This window comes from Scardinius erythrophthalmus, assembly GCF_964197995.2.
Source record: "Scardinius erythrophthalmus genome assembly, chromosome: 7".
Taxonomy (NCBI): domain Eukaryota; kingdom Metazoa; phylum Chordata; class Actinopteri; order Cypriniformes; family Leuciscidae; genus Scardinius; species Scardinius erythrophthalmus.
The window spans coordinates 44,414,463-44,432,430 of NC_138227.1; the positions used below are offsets into that span (position 1 = coordinate 44,414,463).

Below are 17,968 nucleotides of genomic sequence, written 5' to 3' on the forward strand. Positions count from 1 at the left end.
TTGTTCATGCCCGGTAGTCAGCACCTATGCTATACTAGGTGCCTATATGTTGTAATTCCCTTCGGGTGATCCCAGATGTGTATTCTTCCACGGTGCGGCTTCCTGGTTGGCAAGCCCGTGTGTTTCCCTTGGCAGAGCCGCTCTGCCATCCCTGTTGGTGTTGCCACCACCCTAGCTAGGTTAGATCCTCTGCAGGGACCTTCCATATGTAGTACTGCCCTCTAGCCAGTCCATATGTGTAACTCCACATGCTACCTCCCTACGGGCAGGATGTGGTTTCTGTAGTGTCCCTTTCTGGATGGATTAGGCAAGCTTTCCCAGTGTTTGGGTCAAGTAGGAACAGCAGTGATTGACTTCTTTAAGTAAGCCCTGTCCAAGGGGTGCGGGAGGATCAGGCGGCTTATGCGGAGCACTGGAAGGTGCAGCAATTGTGGCGTTCCCAATCCCAATTCATCAGGCACTGACGTAACTCGTAGTGACTGACTGAATGAGAACGTCGATGTTACCTATTGTAACCCTGTTCCCTGAAGGAGGAAACGGAGACGTTACTTCCCATCGTCACAATCCCTGTGCTCACCGCTGAGCGACCGGGCACTGCTCGACTCCTCAGTGAAAGCTTGGTGAGTGTCTCTCTGCTTGATATCTATATACCTGCAGCACAGGGCATGGTTTGCGATGCAAATCTCACTTGCCAATGTCCATTGGCTGGTTCTGTTAACACGAGAAGGTTATAAGACTCTCAGGTGAAACCCTAATTCGTCAGTAATTTCTCCTTCAGGAAACGGGGGTTACAATAGATAACCTAAACGTTTTGTTCTCTGAAAATATAACTGCATTTTATTAAGTTTAATGTCATTAACAAAGGTTGAACTGTCATTTGAAAAACTCACCTTGCCATAAACCAGAACATCCAAACGAATGCCATATCCCTTGATCAGGGTCCTGGTGTCTTTGCCATCACTGTTCTTGTAGTATTTAGCAAATCTGTAAAGATTACACAAAAACACCCATTTATTTGCAACATTTGTTCACTTCTTCTGAAGAATCATCTTTACTAGTTACTGTTAGACTGGAACCAAGCTGTCTAGACTCAGAAAGGGCTACACTCTTAGAAAACAAAGGACTTTTATGGAAATGAGCTTTTAAACTCTCTTCAACATGGGCATCCTCATCCTGAGTCAATCTCAATTTAATTATAAAGCCCAAAAAACAACAGTGGTTGAGCATTGCGCAGAACAATATAATTTAGAAGAAAACTAAAAGACAAAAAACAATATGACAATAAGACACAAACACACAATTGATGTTTAGACAAACCCCATTTGACTCAGTGAGTATAAGCCTTCTCAAAGAGAGGTTTTTAATTTTGCTTTAAAATGTGATTCTGACAAGATTATTCTAATAGAGAGTGGTAGGCTGTTCTACAGTTTAGGGCCGGCTATGGCAAAAGCCTGGTCAACTTTTTTCGGTGACTTTAAACATCTAGCTGATAAGAAGGTGCTAGTCCATTTAAAACCTTAAAAACAAAGAGTAAAATTTTAAACTCTATTCTAAAACAGACTGACGTGATTTGTTCGTATTTGCGAGTGCCAGTCAGAAGTCTTGCAGCTATGTTTTGGACTGTTTGTAAGCAATTTATATAGGATTGGCTAATACCTATATACATTGAGTGAACACCTGAACTGAAGTGGGCAGAGCACTCTATATATACTCTTAAGGCCTGAGTAAGTGCAAATCTTGCCTGTCCTCTGAAACCAGAAGAGAGAGTAATTACCTGTGCTCTAAATGGAGTAGAGAGCATGTTAGGTACATAGCTGTGTCTTGGTTTGAGGATGAATTTACAGAATATCAAAGCAAGAAGCGCTCACAGAGAGTGCTTGCAAGTCACACACTCGATTGACCGATGCTGGGGCTAGTAGGACGGAGGTCTATAGCGGAAAGCGCCACAGCTCGGCTGACTGGAACTGCTTGAAGGGTGGGCCCCTAATGGCCCTAAGGACTGTAGATGTTGGAATAGTAAGGAGACAAAGCCGGTTCAGCCTTCTAGCCACCTTCAGAAAACGAACGACAAAGTTATTCCAGCCTACAGACTGGCCGGCCACAGGAGCGTGGTACGCTGTTAAACTACCAAGCTCTGGGGTCTTGATTAATGCAAATTCTTATTGTAATTCATGTTTCACTTTGGTGGATGTTTTGTCTTGGTCTGAGTATTTAAAGAAATGTTGCAAGAGGAAAAATGGAGCGTAGCTGGAAGAAAACAATTTTTTTCCGCATTTCGTGGAAAGAGAGCACGATTTCATACAGAAAGGCCTTAAAAACTGCTAGATCTGCTTATTTTGTTTTTTGTCTCTTAGAAGAAAACAAACACAACCTTGGTATTTATTTGATACAGTGGCTAAATTAACAAGAAATAAAGCTTCTTATTCTGAAGTTTCCAAAAAGTATAGCAGAAAAGACTTTATGAACTTCTTTACTTGCAAGATTGATAATATTAGGAAAAAAATTATAACTATGCAAACGTCTACTACAGTATTGCATTGGACCGTGCATTGTAGTGTCCCTGAGGAACAATTCCATTCATTCGTTGCTATAGGGGAGGAAGAATTGTCTAAACTCGTTAAATCATCTAAATCAACAACATGAATGTTAGACCCTATACTGACTAAGCTACTGAAAGAGGGGGAGAAATACAAGATACAAGACAACCAACCGTGTCTAGTGTAAGTACACTCTCAGAATAGGTGGAGCAGGCCGACTGAAGTTTTAGAGCTCCGCCTAACAAATTGGGGATGTAGGGACTAATTATTAAATTTGTGTTTAGAGCAACAGAGTGTTGCTAGACCAATCTAAATAGGGTGAGCCTCAACCCTGTATTATTGTAATATTATTCTAACTAAGTGTACATGGGAAACCATGGCATGGCATGATTATATAAAGTCTCTTAGAAGAAAACAAGTCTCTTAGAAGAGTGTGTACAGATCTACGAGTACTAAATAGCACACTATTAGAAATAAGCAAGCATGGTGTGGCATCTAAAGGTAGTTTGGTTTGGTGTGAGGATGTTGGTCATCAGGAAGAAAGAACTGTCCTCCTGCAACATCAAAAACATGTGATTGTGATCACACCTGAAATACTCCCTCATGAGTATAAGATGTCTAAAGGCATGTTGATAGAATGTAACTATCCCAGACTGCATACATGTTGGTCAATAGAACGCATTTGTTTGATGAAACCTGTTTGGAAACGATTTTGGAATTCTGATTGGTGCTGTTAGTAGTGCAGAAATTACAAACTTCACTTTTAAGGTAACTAAAGTTGGTCAGCTTTATATTTATATGGTAATGGTCATGACTATTTAGAAATAAGAAAGCATGGTGTTGTTATATGCATTGTTCACTCTGTCATTCACTCTATTTTCTAAAAATAAATCTCACAACTGCATGCTTCTCAGTGCTTCAACTTTTTACTTCCTGTGTTTGCGCATCTCAAATGACGTCACATACACATTTAACCATACATGGTCTGTCACATCCTTCTGACAATATAGAACAATATATAACATATTGTAACATCCTTCCTTTTTTTTGTTTTGCCACTGTGGTCACTGTATGCAATAAACTTGTGACCATAAAACAACAATATAACACCATATACTCAAAGTAACTCTTCTGTGTCACAATAACAATTAAACAGATTTAAACAAAATCTTTCAAGTGTGTTGGTCTCTTGACTATTCTGCCACATCTGGTTGTCACAACACTGTTGCTGTTATCTGAATGTTGTGTGCGTATGTGTGTCTCTGGTACTGTCTGTGAATGTCCCTCATCCCGATGGATCTTCTGATTAGACTGTTCAATCTTCACACTCCTGTTTTGTGTGTCTGCTCTCTGTGGTCCTCCAGGCACAGTCCTGAGATGTTTCCTATTTCTCCTTACAACAGTTCCATTTTCCAGCTTGACTGTGTATGATCTGTTGTTGGCAATTCTTAACACTTTTGCTGGTGTCCAGTCCGATCTGTGTTTCGTGTCCAGCTGAACTCTTACGTGTTCTCCTTGCTGGTGAGGTCTAAGATCTCTTGCTCCTCTGTTGTAGTAGAAGGCTTGTTTGCGTTGGTTGTCTTTTACTGCATGTTCTGTGTTTACAACACCTGGCTGCAGGAGGCTGTCATGTGTCGGCAGTAATGTTTTAGTCCTTCTGCTCATGAGTCTTTGTGCAGGACTGGCATGGAACCCCTGAGATGGTGTGTTCCTGTGTTCTAGAATAGCTAGATATGGATCAGTCTTTGCTCTCTTTGCCTTTTCCATCAGCTGTTTGGCCGTCTTTACCGCAGACTCAGCTTTGCTGTTGCTTTGCGGATATGCTGGAGATGACGTTACATGCTTAAATTCCCAAGCTGTGCTGAACTGTTTAAATTCTTGCGAACTGTACTGTGGTCCGTTATCAGAGATCACAGTGTCTGGGATTCCGTGTTGTGCAAAATGGGCCTTTAACTTGTGTATCACTGTACTTGACCTGGTGTCTGTGAGACAGTCTACTTACCAGAAGTTGGAAAAGTAATCCACTGTGATGAGATATGCTCTGTTGTTAAATGAAAACAAATCTGTTCCCACTTTTGACCATGGTCTCATGGGAATGTCATGTGGGCACATTGTCTCTTTTTGCTGCCGTGCATCCACTGCTCTGCAGACTGCACAGTTTCCTATGTATGTTCTTATGGCGGCACTCATCCCAGGCCAATATACACAGTCTCTTGCTCGGCGTAAGCAGCTTTCTATGCCTAAGTGTGATGCATGAATTCTCTCCATGATTTCTGTTCTTAGCTTTGCTGGTATTACAGCTCTCTCTCCTCTGAAAATCACACCATGTTGCACACTAAGCTCTTCTCTTACTGAAAAAAATGGTCTCACCTCGTCTTTCAGCTGAGTTTTCTCTTCTGGCCATCCTTGGACTATCACTTGCTGTAATATCTGAAATGTCCCATCCCTAGCAGTTTCTGTCTGTATCTTTTGTAGACTTCCTTCTGATATGGGCAGGTACTGCAGCATGTTAATCGTCTCAATTTCTGTCTCTACGGATCCTTCTGAAGCACACTCCGGTAAGTACGCTCTGCTGAGGGTGTCTGCTAGGTACATTAGTCGACCTGGAACATAGACAACGTTAATATCATATCGCTGAAGCCTCAAAAGCATTCTCTGCAATCTCTTAGGTGAGTCTTTCTTGTGATAGTTTCTAGGTGTTTGTGGTCAGAATGGACTTCTATGTTCCGGCCATAGGTGTACTGGTGGAATTTCTCCATCCCAAACAGGATTGCCAGGCATTCTTTCTCTATTTGAGCATACCCCTTTTCTGTGGGTGTAAGTGCTCTGCTGCAAAAAGCAACTGGTTGTCCTGCCTGCAGAAGTGCTGCACCCAGCCCTGTCTCTGAGGAGTCACACTGAAGAACCAGGTCTTCTTCTGGGTTATAGTATTTCAAAACAGGTGCAGAGGCAATTATTTGTTTCAATTTATTGAACGCTTCTTCCTGTATATCAGTCCATTCCCAAACCACATCTCTGTGTGTCTGTTGTCTTAAAGTGTCGCAGCTATCTGACAAGTGTGCACAAAATTTGGACAGATAGTTCACCATACCTAATAATCTCTGCAGCCCCTTCACATCTGACGGCCTGGGCATCTCCACTGTGGCTCTCACCATCTCTGGATCAATCTTTAGACCTTCCGAAGTCAGTCTGTGTCCGATGTATGGCACCTCTTTCTGTTTCAGCTTGAGTTTGTTGAAGTTTAGTTGAAGTTTAGTTTGATGTTTCTGTTTCTACATTGCTCCAGTAGTTGTCTTAGTTTTTCGTTATGATTTTTCTCAGCTGTCTCATCATTATCGCCTTCCCCACAGATGAGGATGTCATCCGCTATTATCCGGATTCCTGGGAGCCCCTCCAGCGCCTGAGTCAACCTGTGCTGGAAAACTTCTGGAGCCGGGCAGATCCCCATGGGCATTCTGATCCATCTATACCTGCCGAACGGAGTAGCGAAAGTAGTAAGATAACTTGACTCTTCTGAAAGCCTTACATGCCAGAATCCGTCCTTTACATCACACACTGTAAAAACTCTCACCTTAGTCAGATCCGGGAGAACATCGTCTATGGTAGGAAGGGGGAAGTGTTGACACTTAAGTGCTTTGTTTAATGGTCTTGGGTCAATACAGATTCTTAATGTTCCACTTGGTTTCTTCACCACTACCATGCTGCTAATCCAATCTGTGCTCTTTTCCACCTGAGCTATGATGCCTCTCTCTACCAGGCTTCCTAGTTCATCTTTTAGATGTTTCATTAGTGCCACTGGAACTCTCCGCTTTGGAAGCCTCACCGGTTTAACTTCAGGATCCAACTCGAGGTTGTATTTCCCTTCCAAGCATCCATCTCCCTCAAATACATCAGCATACTCTCGTTGTATGTCTCTCTTGTCCCACGTTTCCTTTTCTCTGCATCTCTCTGTGGTAACGATATCATCAATTGCCATAATGTTTTCATGCTGTATTCTTGCCAGATCCATTGCTTGCACAGCCTTGTTTCCTAGCAGGGGCACTGATGAGCTTTCCTCCACTACAATGAACTCCAGACGATAAAGTTTTCTGTTTCTGGGGTTCCTTATTTTTATTCTGCACTTCCCTATGGGTTTCAAGGTGCTCTTGTTATACATGACCAGAATCTGTTCAGTCTTTTCCATTACTGTGTCAGGGTTTAACAGTTGAATGGGTATAACGTTGCAACTGGCTCCGCAGTCTAGTTGAAATTTTACTGGCCTCTCACCTATCAGCATGGTTGCAAACAGTTGATTTTCATGTTTGTCCTCCTTTTGTGAACTAAGGCTTAGGATTTCTTGATACGGTTCTTCTTCCATTTCTGCTACACTGTGTATTCCTTTTTGCATTGTCTCTTTTGTTTTGCATGTGGATGCAAAATGGTTCAGCTTGCCACATTTCCTGCACTGCTTTCCGTAAGCAGGGCAACTCTGTGTTTTCCACTCATGCTGTTTTCCACAGAATTTGCACTTAGCTGGTTGTGTTTGTTTGGCACTCTGGGCCTGTCTAACTCTCTAAACTGCGTGTACTTCCGATTTCTGACCCTCAATAGTCATCACATTCTCTTTTGACAGTTCTGATGCTTTACATATCCTCACACATTTCTCAAGTGTCAGGTCCGTCTCTCTTAATAGGCGTTCTCTCACGTGCGAGTTCATTATGCCGCATACTATTCTGTCTCTAATCAGAGAGTCTCTAGCAGATCCAAAATTGCATGTGTAAGCCAGCACTTTCAAATCAGTAACATACTTGTCAAACGTTTCGCCTGAGTTCTGATTTCTGGAGAAAAAATTTGTATCTTTCCACAGTTTCATTCGGTGCTGGATGGCAATGATTTCTGAACGCGGTTAACAGCCATTCCAGCATCAGCTCACCGTCAGCCGGCAGAGCCGCACTCAGCGTCTTACACAGTTCTCTTCATGTTTCTTCGATTACATATTGGAAAACTTTTACCTTTGTTTTGTTGTCCGAGTCTGTAAGCGACAAATCCATGTTCAGGGAAAACTCCTCTTCCCACGCTTTCCAAGCTTTGGGTATGCACGTAGTATTCCAGTCAAAATTTGCTGGCGGTTTCAATCCGAATGCACCCTCCATGACCGGCCCTTGTCTCTCGCAGTTGCTTTCTCGATAGCAAACTTAACTTAATCTTTCACTTTTATCTCGTACTTTACCGCTGCCACTATGTTATATGCTTGGTTCACTCTGTCATTCACTCTATTTTCTAAAAATAAAGAATCTCACAACCGCATGCTTCTCAGTGCTTCAACTTTTTACATCCTGTATTCGCGCATCTCAAATGACGTCACATACACATTTAACCATACATGGTCTGTCACATCCTTCTGACAATATATAACAATAACATATTGTAACAGGTGTGGCATCTAAAGGTATCACGGGAAAGAGAACAGCGGAGGCAAAAGCAAGTTAACTGGTTCTTTAATGTGCAAACAGAAACCAGACTCAAAACACGAACGAACTCAGAGCTTGCATGAAGATCACAGGAAATGTCACAATGGTAAATAGATCACTGGAACCAGTCTCAGAGAGGGATGCAGATCACGGCACAGGCGGTTGGCAGCGCAGGTTTGTAGAAGGCAACTCGGTCAGTGCGTGAAGTCAGATGAGTGAAGTGCAGACCCCGAAGTGAAGGTGCAGGAACGACGACTGGAACTGCTACAGATAACTCCCCACATGAAGACAGGAACTGAAGCACGGAAACACGAGGATGAACTGAACGGCACAGGAAAACATCCACAAACAACGATCTGACAAACACAAGACGCAAGAGGTGAGTAAAAATAGGCACTAGAAATTCGAATCAGCTGGCGCTGATTCTCTCGGAGGATCATCAGCGACCACGCCCACACACACACTCATGCACACACACATAAACACAGCGCAAGGAAGAGTCAATGAATTCATCAACCGTGACAAAAGGTACAAGCCAATTGCCTCTGTCTAATGACCAGGACCGACGAGTTTGATTATATGATCCGGATCTCCGGCTGGTGCGAGACTCGAAGTGTTATAGGAATCCGAATGTGAGTGTGATTTCAATAAAGAGTTAAATAGAATAATCAAGTGTGTAGATAAATTATTATATAAATGGTCAATAACTAATTGGCATTCTAACCTAAATTCGAGGTTGTGATAAAATGGAGTCAGATAAAAGTTTAATTGGAATTATATTACTTTGCCACGAACGCGCAGGACTGAACAGGCCCTACATAGTTACAGTACAAACATACCGTAAGTTGTGCACTGGGGTTTCACTACTTTCTGGGTCCTTCTTGTCTATTCTGCGGAAGGAGTACTGGGGAGCACACGAGTCAATATCCAGGTCACAATCCCACTGGATTTGCACTGCCATTATTCCCCCCTGAGCACAGAAAACACTTAAAGATGTCAGTCAGTTCTACAGCAGTGTTCCAACAAAACACATATTCATCAACAGAGTATCATAAGGGGATTAAAGCTTATTCATGATAAGATCAATGTCAAATAAAGATAAAATTAGTTTCTTACATAGACTGCCATGGTCTGAAAATCCTCTCGAGCCTCTTCAAAAATATCTTTGATTCTGAAAATTGGGCAGTTAGGGTCAGTATTTCTGTTGAACACACAGTTTGCCAAATAGGACCGGCTCATGTTTGGTAGGATATTCCTTCTGCAAGAAATTAAGAAATAAGCAACACTATATTAACTCACTTTATCAAGTAAAATTTATATGTTTGATTTGCAGCACTTCTGTTGCACATTTGTAGTTAAAATACAGAAAAAATGGTGCTGAATTATGTGTTAGAGATGAACATACTTGTTGAAGTTAAATTTGGTGAATTGAATATTATTCTTTATGAGTATCGTGAAGTTTTCAGCATCTGCCAGGAGTGCTGGACTGAAATATCAAGGCAAAAAACATGAATATTATGAATAACTTTACTGCTCAAACTAAGAAATAAGTTTCAACGTGTATTTTTTTTAGTTTGAGATGGTGAGTGGTGGGAGTTTTACTTCGGAGGTTCGACTTTCTTCTCCAGAGGACACCAGGCCAGCACCTCACATGTCTTCACTGAGTCTGAGAAATCGACACATCTACCTGTCTGAACACCTAAAACAGAGAGGCATGTCTTAATAGTCAGTACTGCATGGATTTCAAGTCACAAAACTTAATATTTTGTATGCAGTGTACAGATTGAGCCATACCATTCCCTCGAGCATCTTTAAAGCCTTTGGTGCAGTTCATGTCAGATGTGCAAATGGATTTCAGGGTTGGATACTAAATGAAATTAAAATGCATACCAAGTAATGTAATACAAAGAATTCATAAATGTAATACTAAGACGGGTAAATGTCAAATCAGTTGATTTAGTTTTAAAATAAATTAACAGCCAAATCTTTTATGGTCATTCAATAAGTTGAATGACATTGATATAATGTTATATATTATTCGGAATTTGTTTTGAGATGTAATTTTAGTTGTGTTTGTGCCTGTGTCTAAATGGAAGCTCAAAGAAGAGGAAAGATTAAACAGAGAGCACACTTTCTTCATGTCTCACCTCTGCACATTTTGACAGTGTTTGGTTTGGTGTGAGGATCATGTTGGTCATTAGGAAGAAAGAACTGTCCTCCTGCAACATGCAAAACATGTGAATGTGGTCAGTGACACCTGAAATAGTTCCTCATGAGTATAAGATGTCTAAAGGCATGTTGATAGAATGTGACTATCCCAGACATGTTAGTCAGTAGAATGTTCAGCGAATCCAACAAAGAGCAGAAAGACATTTTATCTCATAATGCCTAGTTCACACTACACAACTTTAAACGTCGGTAGATCGCTGTGCTGTTCAGACTACATGACTTGCTCTGGAGTCTTGAAGTCGTTGTGCTGTTCACACTACGCGACACTACGTGAATGATCTGCAACAGGGGGTTACACACTACACGAGCTGACAACAACTCTGTCACTCAACGACTCTCTCCAGTCCCCAAACCACGTTTTGTCACGAAAACACACGCGAGAGGTGGATGGGAACTATCGCGAAACATGTGTTAATTACGTCTATTTGAAAATGGACACCGGGACAAAATTGGCGGTGCAAGTTGTTTGCGCAATGGTCTGTTCAGAACCAAGAAAAAAAAAGGAGAAAAAAAGAATATGGGTCAAAGGCTGGATAAGCGCATGCAGGCAGCAGGGATTGTCCGTGCTACAGAGAGAGTTGGAGGTGAGTAAAACATGTATTGAAGCAGCTGCCTGCTCGTGTTGTGGTTTGGCAAAAATGTTTACAAATACAAAGGGTTGTGTATTGTGATAAGCTGACTTATTTCTTTATTTGTCTTTTAAATAGATGAATGATAAGTTCAGAATGAGTGGGTTTAGGGAGATGCTGCGAATGACCGCAGACGAGATTGATTTCTTGCTGGGGAAAGTCTGTTACGGCAAGCTGTGATATATTAACATCCAGAACATACATTCTGGATATTTACAATATACAGGACAATTACCTTGAAAATATTATTTTACTACAAAGTATGACCAGAAACAATGTCATTGTTAAATTCTGTGTATTTATTTATATTATTATGTATTTGTACTTGTATTACTTTATTTTTTATTGCATCTGTATATCTGTATTTTTTATATTTGTATGTGATGTTATTTTTAACTTTATTAGATATTATTTTATCTACCTATTTTATGTTTTATTTATATGCTGTGTGTAATTTTATCCCTAGTTTATCTTTTAAACCTTTTTTATGTTTTTAATTATATGCTCTTTGAACCACAAAAGGATGGCTATCCAATTTTGTTGTACTTGTGACTATGATAATAAAGGCATTCTGATTCTTAAATAAATTCCCAACCACTGTTTTTTTCCCCCTATTGTTGTAGACACCATCAACAGAGGCAGAATGGCGGGCAATAGCGCAGGATTTTGCAAGGAAATGGCAGTTTCCACATTGCCTTGGGGCACTCGATGGAAAGCACATTCACGTGCAGCCTCCAACAAAAAGTGGCAGTCTTTACCACAACTACAAGGGCAGGTTCTCTGTGCTAATGATGGCGGCTGTAGATGCGAACTACAAGTTCATCTATGCAAGTGTGGGTACCCAAGGTAGGGTGCTGGACTGTTTGCACACTCTGACCTGCGCAAAGCAATGGACCAGGGCCTGCTGAACTTTCCTCCACCTGAGCCTTTGCCCAGCTCTGACATACTGATGCCCTATATGTTTGTGGGTGATGACGCATATACCTTAAGACATGACCTGATGAAGCCCTATCCATTCAGGCAGATGGAGCACAGTCAAAGAGTACTGAACTACCGGCTCTGTAGGGCACGACGAGTGGTAGAGAATGCCTTTGGCATTCTTGCCAACAGGTTGAGAGTTTTCCGATCGACCATATGCTTGGAGCCACACAAGGTGGTGAAGATAACAATGGCCTCCCTGTGCATCCACAACTTCCTCTGCGAGCGGAGGTCTGAGGCATATACACCTCCAGCCTTTGCAGACTGGGAGAATGCTGACCATAACATGGTTGATGGAGTCTGGAGGAATCATGGGATGGGGGCTTTTCAGCCGGTGGAGCATAGAAGAGCGCGCAATGCAACAGTAACAGCAAAAATGCAGCGAAATCTTTTGCGAGACTATTTTGTCTCACCAGCAGGTAGCGTTTCTTGGCAGGAGCAACACATTTAGAAAAGTAGAGATGTCGAGGTATCTTGTCAGCCTATTTATTGTGTGTGTTCTGCATTGCCCTTTGTTGTTAAAAATTCTAAATTAATAAAGATCTTTAATTTACCTGTTATAAATTTTACATTGTCATTCTTTAAATGGATACTTCAAACAGTATATTAACAGTATACATTTTGCTCATTACTGCAGCTTCCAAACTATTTTTTTTAATGTGTTTAAAAGGCCAACAGACAATTAAACATATAAAGAAAATGTAAAAATGTAATGTATTGACAGGCTTTAAAGACACTATGAAATTTGTGAAGCAATGGCTTTAAAAAAATGTACAGACATGCTGTTTTTGTAAATTGATTTTCAAACATTTATTGAAAAAATACAGTTTATGTTACTGTGCAAAACCCATCCAGTGCTTTTACTTTACACTGCAATGTCAACATAGACTTTGAGAACAGTTATGGACAATACCAGTCAAAAATTTGGACATACTTACACATCCAAGATAATGGGAAAGTGTGTCCAAACTTTTGACTGGTACTATATATTTAAATGTGTTTACAAGTGCAATAGTGCAATAGTGCAAAAAAATGACAAATAAATTCACAACAATATGTAAACAGAAACACTGTAACAATGTAAGCTTTTCACAGTTTTCATAATGGCCATTATCTTGCAGTGTTTGCAAAAAGGTTGGATGAGGACTCAAAGCTGATGAGTAACAAGGATGAGACTGTGCCGGAGCCGGAGCTGAAATGACTTGTGCATGTGAAGACATGGATCTGTTCCTTTCAGTCTCCTGAGCGTCATAGATCATTACCATTATGTTCTTTTTCAGTCTTGCTAAATATCCAGGGTCTTGAATTTGCCTCAATTCCAGTACAACCTGGTTCCCAAATGCTGTTAATGCATCTGGAGTTGGTTGAACATCTACTTTAGCAGCCATCCTCTTTAGGACTTCAAGCTTCAGCAGCTCTACATCCGTTTCTGGCATCCTCTTGCGTTTCCCTCCCCTGGTGCTAAAAACATTTTGCGCAGCCATCCGATCAGTTGAGGCAGTCGGAGGAGTTTCCTCAACAGCTGTGGGTGAAGCTCCTTCATGTGATGATTCAACTGAAGCTGTACATGATGGGCTTGGTGCTAAAGGTGAGTCCGGTATTGATTCCGAAAGATCCTGCTCCTCTGCGTCACCCAGCTCGCTGAATGAAGCACCAAGCTGGAAGAGAGATGATTATGAAAGTTACTGGTAACACTTTATTTTACATTGTCCTTGTTAAATACAGGTGCTTCCCAATAAATTAGAATATCTTGAAAAAGGTCATTTATTTCAGGAATTCAACTTAAAATGTGAAACTAATATATAGACTCATTGCATGCAAAGTGAGATATTTTTTAAAACCTTTATTTGTTATAATTTTGATGATTATGGCTTACAGCTTGTGAAAACCACAAAATCAAAATCTCAGAAAATTAGAATATTTCATGAAAACACACAGTAGTTACACAGTAATCCCATGGTCATTGAACCCTATGATTGAACCAGGTTTTTGTTATTTTGGCAGTGTGGACAGGTGCAAATCCTGCTGGAAAATGAACTCAGCATCACCATAAACCAGGAAGACGGCTGCGTTGACTCTACGCAGCCGTCTACCAGGACATTTAGAGCACTTTATGCTTCTTTCAGCAGACAAGCTTTATGGTGATGCTGAGTTCATTTTCCAGCAGGATTTGCACCTGCCCACACTGGCAAAATAACAAAAACCTGGTTCAATGACCATGGGATTACTGTGTGATTTCATGTAATATTTACATTTTCACATTTTGTGTTTTTCACAAGCTGTAAGCCATAATTAGCTAAATTATAACAAATAAAGGCTTGAAATATATCACTTTGCATGCAACGAGTCTAGATAATATATTAGTTGCACACTTTAAGTTGAATTTCTGAAATAAATGAACTTTTTCACGATATTCTAATTTATTGGGAAGCACCTGTACATTACATGTACTTACCATAGTAATTAAATTATGTCCAATTACATAAACCTTCACCAAAACCTAATCCTACCCTAACCCTAAGTAAATAATTATTTAATATTTAATAATAGTTCATTAATATTACTTAAATATATAATTATACAATAACAATGACACGTTAAAATAAAGTGTAACAGAGTTACTTTAATCTGCACTTACAGTTTGTGGAACTTTTTTCAGCACTGTGTAATATTCAGTGCACGTTATCACGACATTTAATCTGTTGTGTAGACTGTGTAACTTACAGTGGTTTCACATGGACGGTGAACAATGTAGCTTTTAATAAAATCCATGACTCTGAGGAGCCACCTTTGTCTTGGTGTCATGGGTTTGCTGCCATTCCCACTCGGTTTTGGTTTTAGCAACCTACAGTACTGCGTTCGCAGGGATTTTGCCCTGGTCTTAACGTCCTCAACTGAAGAATGAAAAAAAATCATACATTTTAGAGTTGTCAGTTGTTAATGCAGTCCAGAAATTATTTGCCTGTTTCAAATTGCCTTGAACAATGTGACCATAAAAATCCAGCAATATGAATCAGGTACCATTAGGCCTAGATGCACATTTATTTTATTTTAACATTTTTATTTTATTGAACCTATATTTATGTTACCATTACAGAGAACAATGGAGATGCAATAAAAGAATATATGATATTTTCATCCTCACCTAATATAAAATCTCAATTTCAAAGACCACATCACCATTACAACCACAATCCTGCAAATTATAGCCTAATGCAAATGAATATCATAGCTAAACCTTGACTACAACTGTAACTGTACATTTGATGAAAATAAACGCAAGTACAACAATTATGCTACAATTTATAAAGTAATAGTCATGTCCATTGAAATATTAATACATACAATATTGTGTTATTACAACACAACTTCCATCTATCTCATCGTGCTAATGAATTAACATATTTGACATTAGCTCACCTGGCTGTTGAAGAGCATTAGCGACTTCTGTCCACCTCTTCTCTTTCTCAGCTCGGTTGTGGTACATCTCGTTTGAAATATCGTAGAGGCAGTTATGCTCCTGCCACAGTTCTATTAAATTTTGCTCCATTTTTTGGTTCCATAATTTCCTTGAAGCCATTGCTGGTGCTGCTGCTATTTTTCTTTCGGTGACCTCAACCTATGCCTTGCTCTCTCATTGGCTGTAGCTCGCCACGACACGTGACACCACACGCTATCGAGTCGGCCGACAGCTCCAGATATTTGGCATGCTAGATATCTGTCCGGCGTCGGCGACGCGTCGGCGATGTGTCAGCGAACGTTTTTGATGCGTCGTTTAGTATTTCACACTTAAAGATTGGCGAGCGCGGATCACCCGCAGATTTGCGCGCGATTACAGCCCGACCTGTCGGCGAGCTCGTTAACTTGCAAATCGGGCTTAAATCGGGCTTAAAATCCTGTAGTGTGAACTAGCCATAAAACTCATCTTTGATCACCAAAATGGACATATTTAAATGTTTTATCCTGTGGAAAAAAAAATGTCTTCAAGCATTAAAATAACTTGAATGTAACTCTACACCCTTGCTCTATTTAGTATACGCGGATCTATGAATATGCTAATTAGCCCCGCCTCCACTCACTCACACTAGCTCACAGATTCACTCGGTCAACTTACTGAGGTAAAATGCACAATGGTGTCGCTCTTTATAATGTCTGACACATAACAGTAATTAATATAATTAGCCATTTGCCTAGCCCTTGACTATGTTCTCAAACAGCTAATAATGTGTTGCTTATGTTTCACAAACTATGTTTCCATTCGCCCTCTCAGTCTGCCTTCTAACAATCATCAGAAACGCTTTGAACAACTCAGAACGTCAGTGGAAGAAGGCATGTACACCCGCTATATTGCTAAATCTACCCGATTTTTCATATCAACAGAAAAATATAATCTGGCATCTCTCGAGACTCCCCTGCTAGTTCGCTGTTAATGGCCCTGTCCCAAATGGCACACTTCTTGTGCACTTTCGGTCTTGTGGACTTACAATGGCTGCCACGTGTGCGTGTCCGTTAAGTCCGTGAGACCGCAGTGTGTCCCATTTGTCATTTTTAGATCTCAGAAGGGTGCTCGCGAGCGGCCCCAAGTGGTCAATTTGCGCCCTTGATGCGCACTTTTGCCGAGCCCACACTGATGTGGGCTCCGCAGCAGACTTATTCCGAGACAGTCAAAGTGGCATTACGTCACGAAAGTGCGGACTCAGAGGAAGACCGCGAATGCTTAGGGTTCCATTTGGGACAGGGCCTATGATATGTCAAAACCTGCCGGCATGTTGATCTGATTGGTTACAAGGAAGTTTGTGACGTCAGAAACACCAGCGATTTTAAACCGCGTTTTTGAGACTGTTTTTGGTTCACTGCAGTTTTAAGGAGGAAATACTCAGCAATGGTGTCGACTTATGAATTTACACATGGTTTGTCTTAAAGCATATTAAAAACACATTATTATAAATACAACATTATTACAACCTAGTGCTCTTGTTCAATGTAGTTATGGTGAAAGTGTTTTATAAAAGTCGTAAAATTTATAAAAAAAAATCTAAAAGTTATGAAAAGTAATTAAAAAAAAGTACAAAAGCAAGGCTTTAGTTCCAAAAGGTTGAGAACCTCTGCTCTAGTGTGTGAAGTGTCACGTTGTGATGACCAGGAAAGCACACCACACACTAACAGATTCCATTCACAAACAACCAAGTCCCACCTGTGAACACATCTCTCGTATCAAACATGGCTTTAAAGTAAACAAACATGGTGAACAACATATCATTAAGGAACCGCTCGGTATTTATGGAATGGACCGCCGGAGGAAAATAGGGGAGGGTCATGTCTTTTTATTCTTTGTTGAGGGGAGGGTCACCCAACTTTTTTAGTCTAGGGGAGGGTCACCCAACTTTTGTATTCATGAAAACAGCAACATTTCTAAGTGGCTTGTTGGGTGCATATTTTTCCATGTAGCTCCATGTAGCTCTCTCAGTCTCGGCCCCCCATCGCTAGCAGATGGGTCTGACCCAACAAAAATCTAGTTTGGCGCTGTTTGACAGTACGCGCTCAGAAAAAGTGCATCATGTCAGAACAGAACGCCAATGAAATGTTTACCCGGCAAAGCTTTAAAGCACGAGCAAATAATGAACTTTTGTGATTATGAATAAGTGCAGTGTCCTGTGAGTGTAACTCTACATATGATGTGAATGTACGTCGAGTTTTACAGTACTGGGACTGAGGCGCCAGAACTGCATCTGATAGAATGTGCGCTGTAGCACGATACTACCATTTACTAACTTTTAGTTTCCATGCTTATTGTGTTTCCACAACAATGTTAGTGAGTAAATCTACTGAAATGGCCACCATAACAGTGGAGTGTGATGTGTAAGATGAGAAAGCAGAAGTTAACGCCTGTTTCACACATACTCCGTGTGCAGTGCGTAGGCTATGCGGTGCAGGAGTGGCACGCTATAGTGCTTTCACATATGCTGCGTTTGCAGTGCAACTGATCACAAACACATACTCACTATTTTTATTTCAAATCCAGAAGTTATCAGCAACTTTTATTTAAAAAAAGTTTAGTCAGCATTGAGATTTTCTTTGCACACATATACACTCTTTAATATACGTATTCACATTTAAACACAATTTAAACTACGTATTATTCAAT

At 40.6% G+C, this 17,968-nt stretch overlaps 1 protein-coding gene and 1 long non-coding RNA gene across 2 annotated transcripts in view; both read right to left on the bottom strand.

Moving 5' to 3' along the window:
• Positions 1-3,446: 3,446 nt before the first annotated feature.
• On the bottom strand, positions 3,447-7,856 carry LOC308693635. Its single transcript, XR_014030497.1, has 3 exons — positions 6,109-7,856; positions 5,629-6,007; positions 3,447-5,140 (listed from the first exon to the last, which is right to left on the bottom strand). It is a non-coding gene; the product is annotated as an uncharacterized lncRNA (long non-coding RNA).
• Positions 7,857-7,997: 141 nt separating this feature from the next.
• The window catches only part of LOC308693633 (P2X purinoceptor 4a-like), a 54,041-nt gene continuing 44,070 nt past the window's right edge, over positions 7,998-17,968 (bottom strand). Inside the window, exons 3-9 of the mRNA XM_081370692.1 lie at positions 10,135-10,206; positions 9,782-9,854; positions 9,590-9,686; positions 9,393-9,473; positions 9,104-9,245; positions 8,827-8,957; positions 7,998-8,343 (exon numbers count right to left, since the gene is read on the bottom strand). Of these exons, the coding sequence (XP_081226818.1) occupies positions 8,118-8,343; positions 8,827-8,957; positions 9,104-9,245; positions 9,393-9,473; positions 9,590-9,686; positions 9,782-9,854; positions 10,135-10,206 (822 nt within the window). The 3' untranslated portion in view covers positions 7,998-8,117. The remainder of the gene's footprint in view (positions 8,344-8,826; positions 8,958-9,103; positions 9,246-9,392; positions 9,474-9,589; positions 9,687-9,781; positions 9,855-10,134; positions 10,207-17,968) is intronic.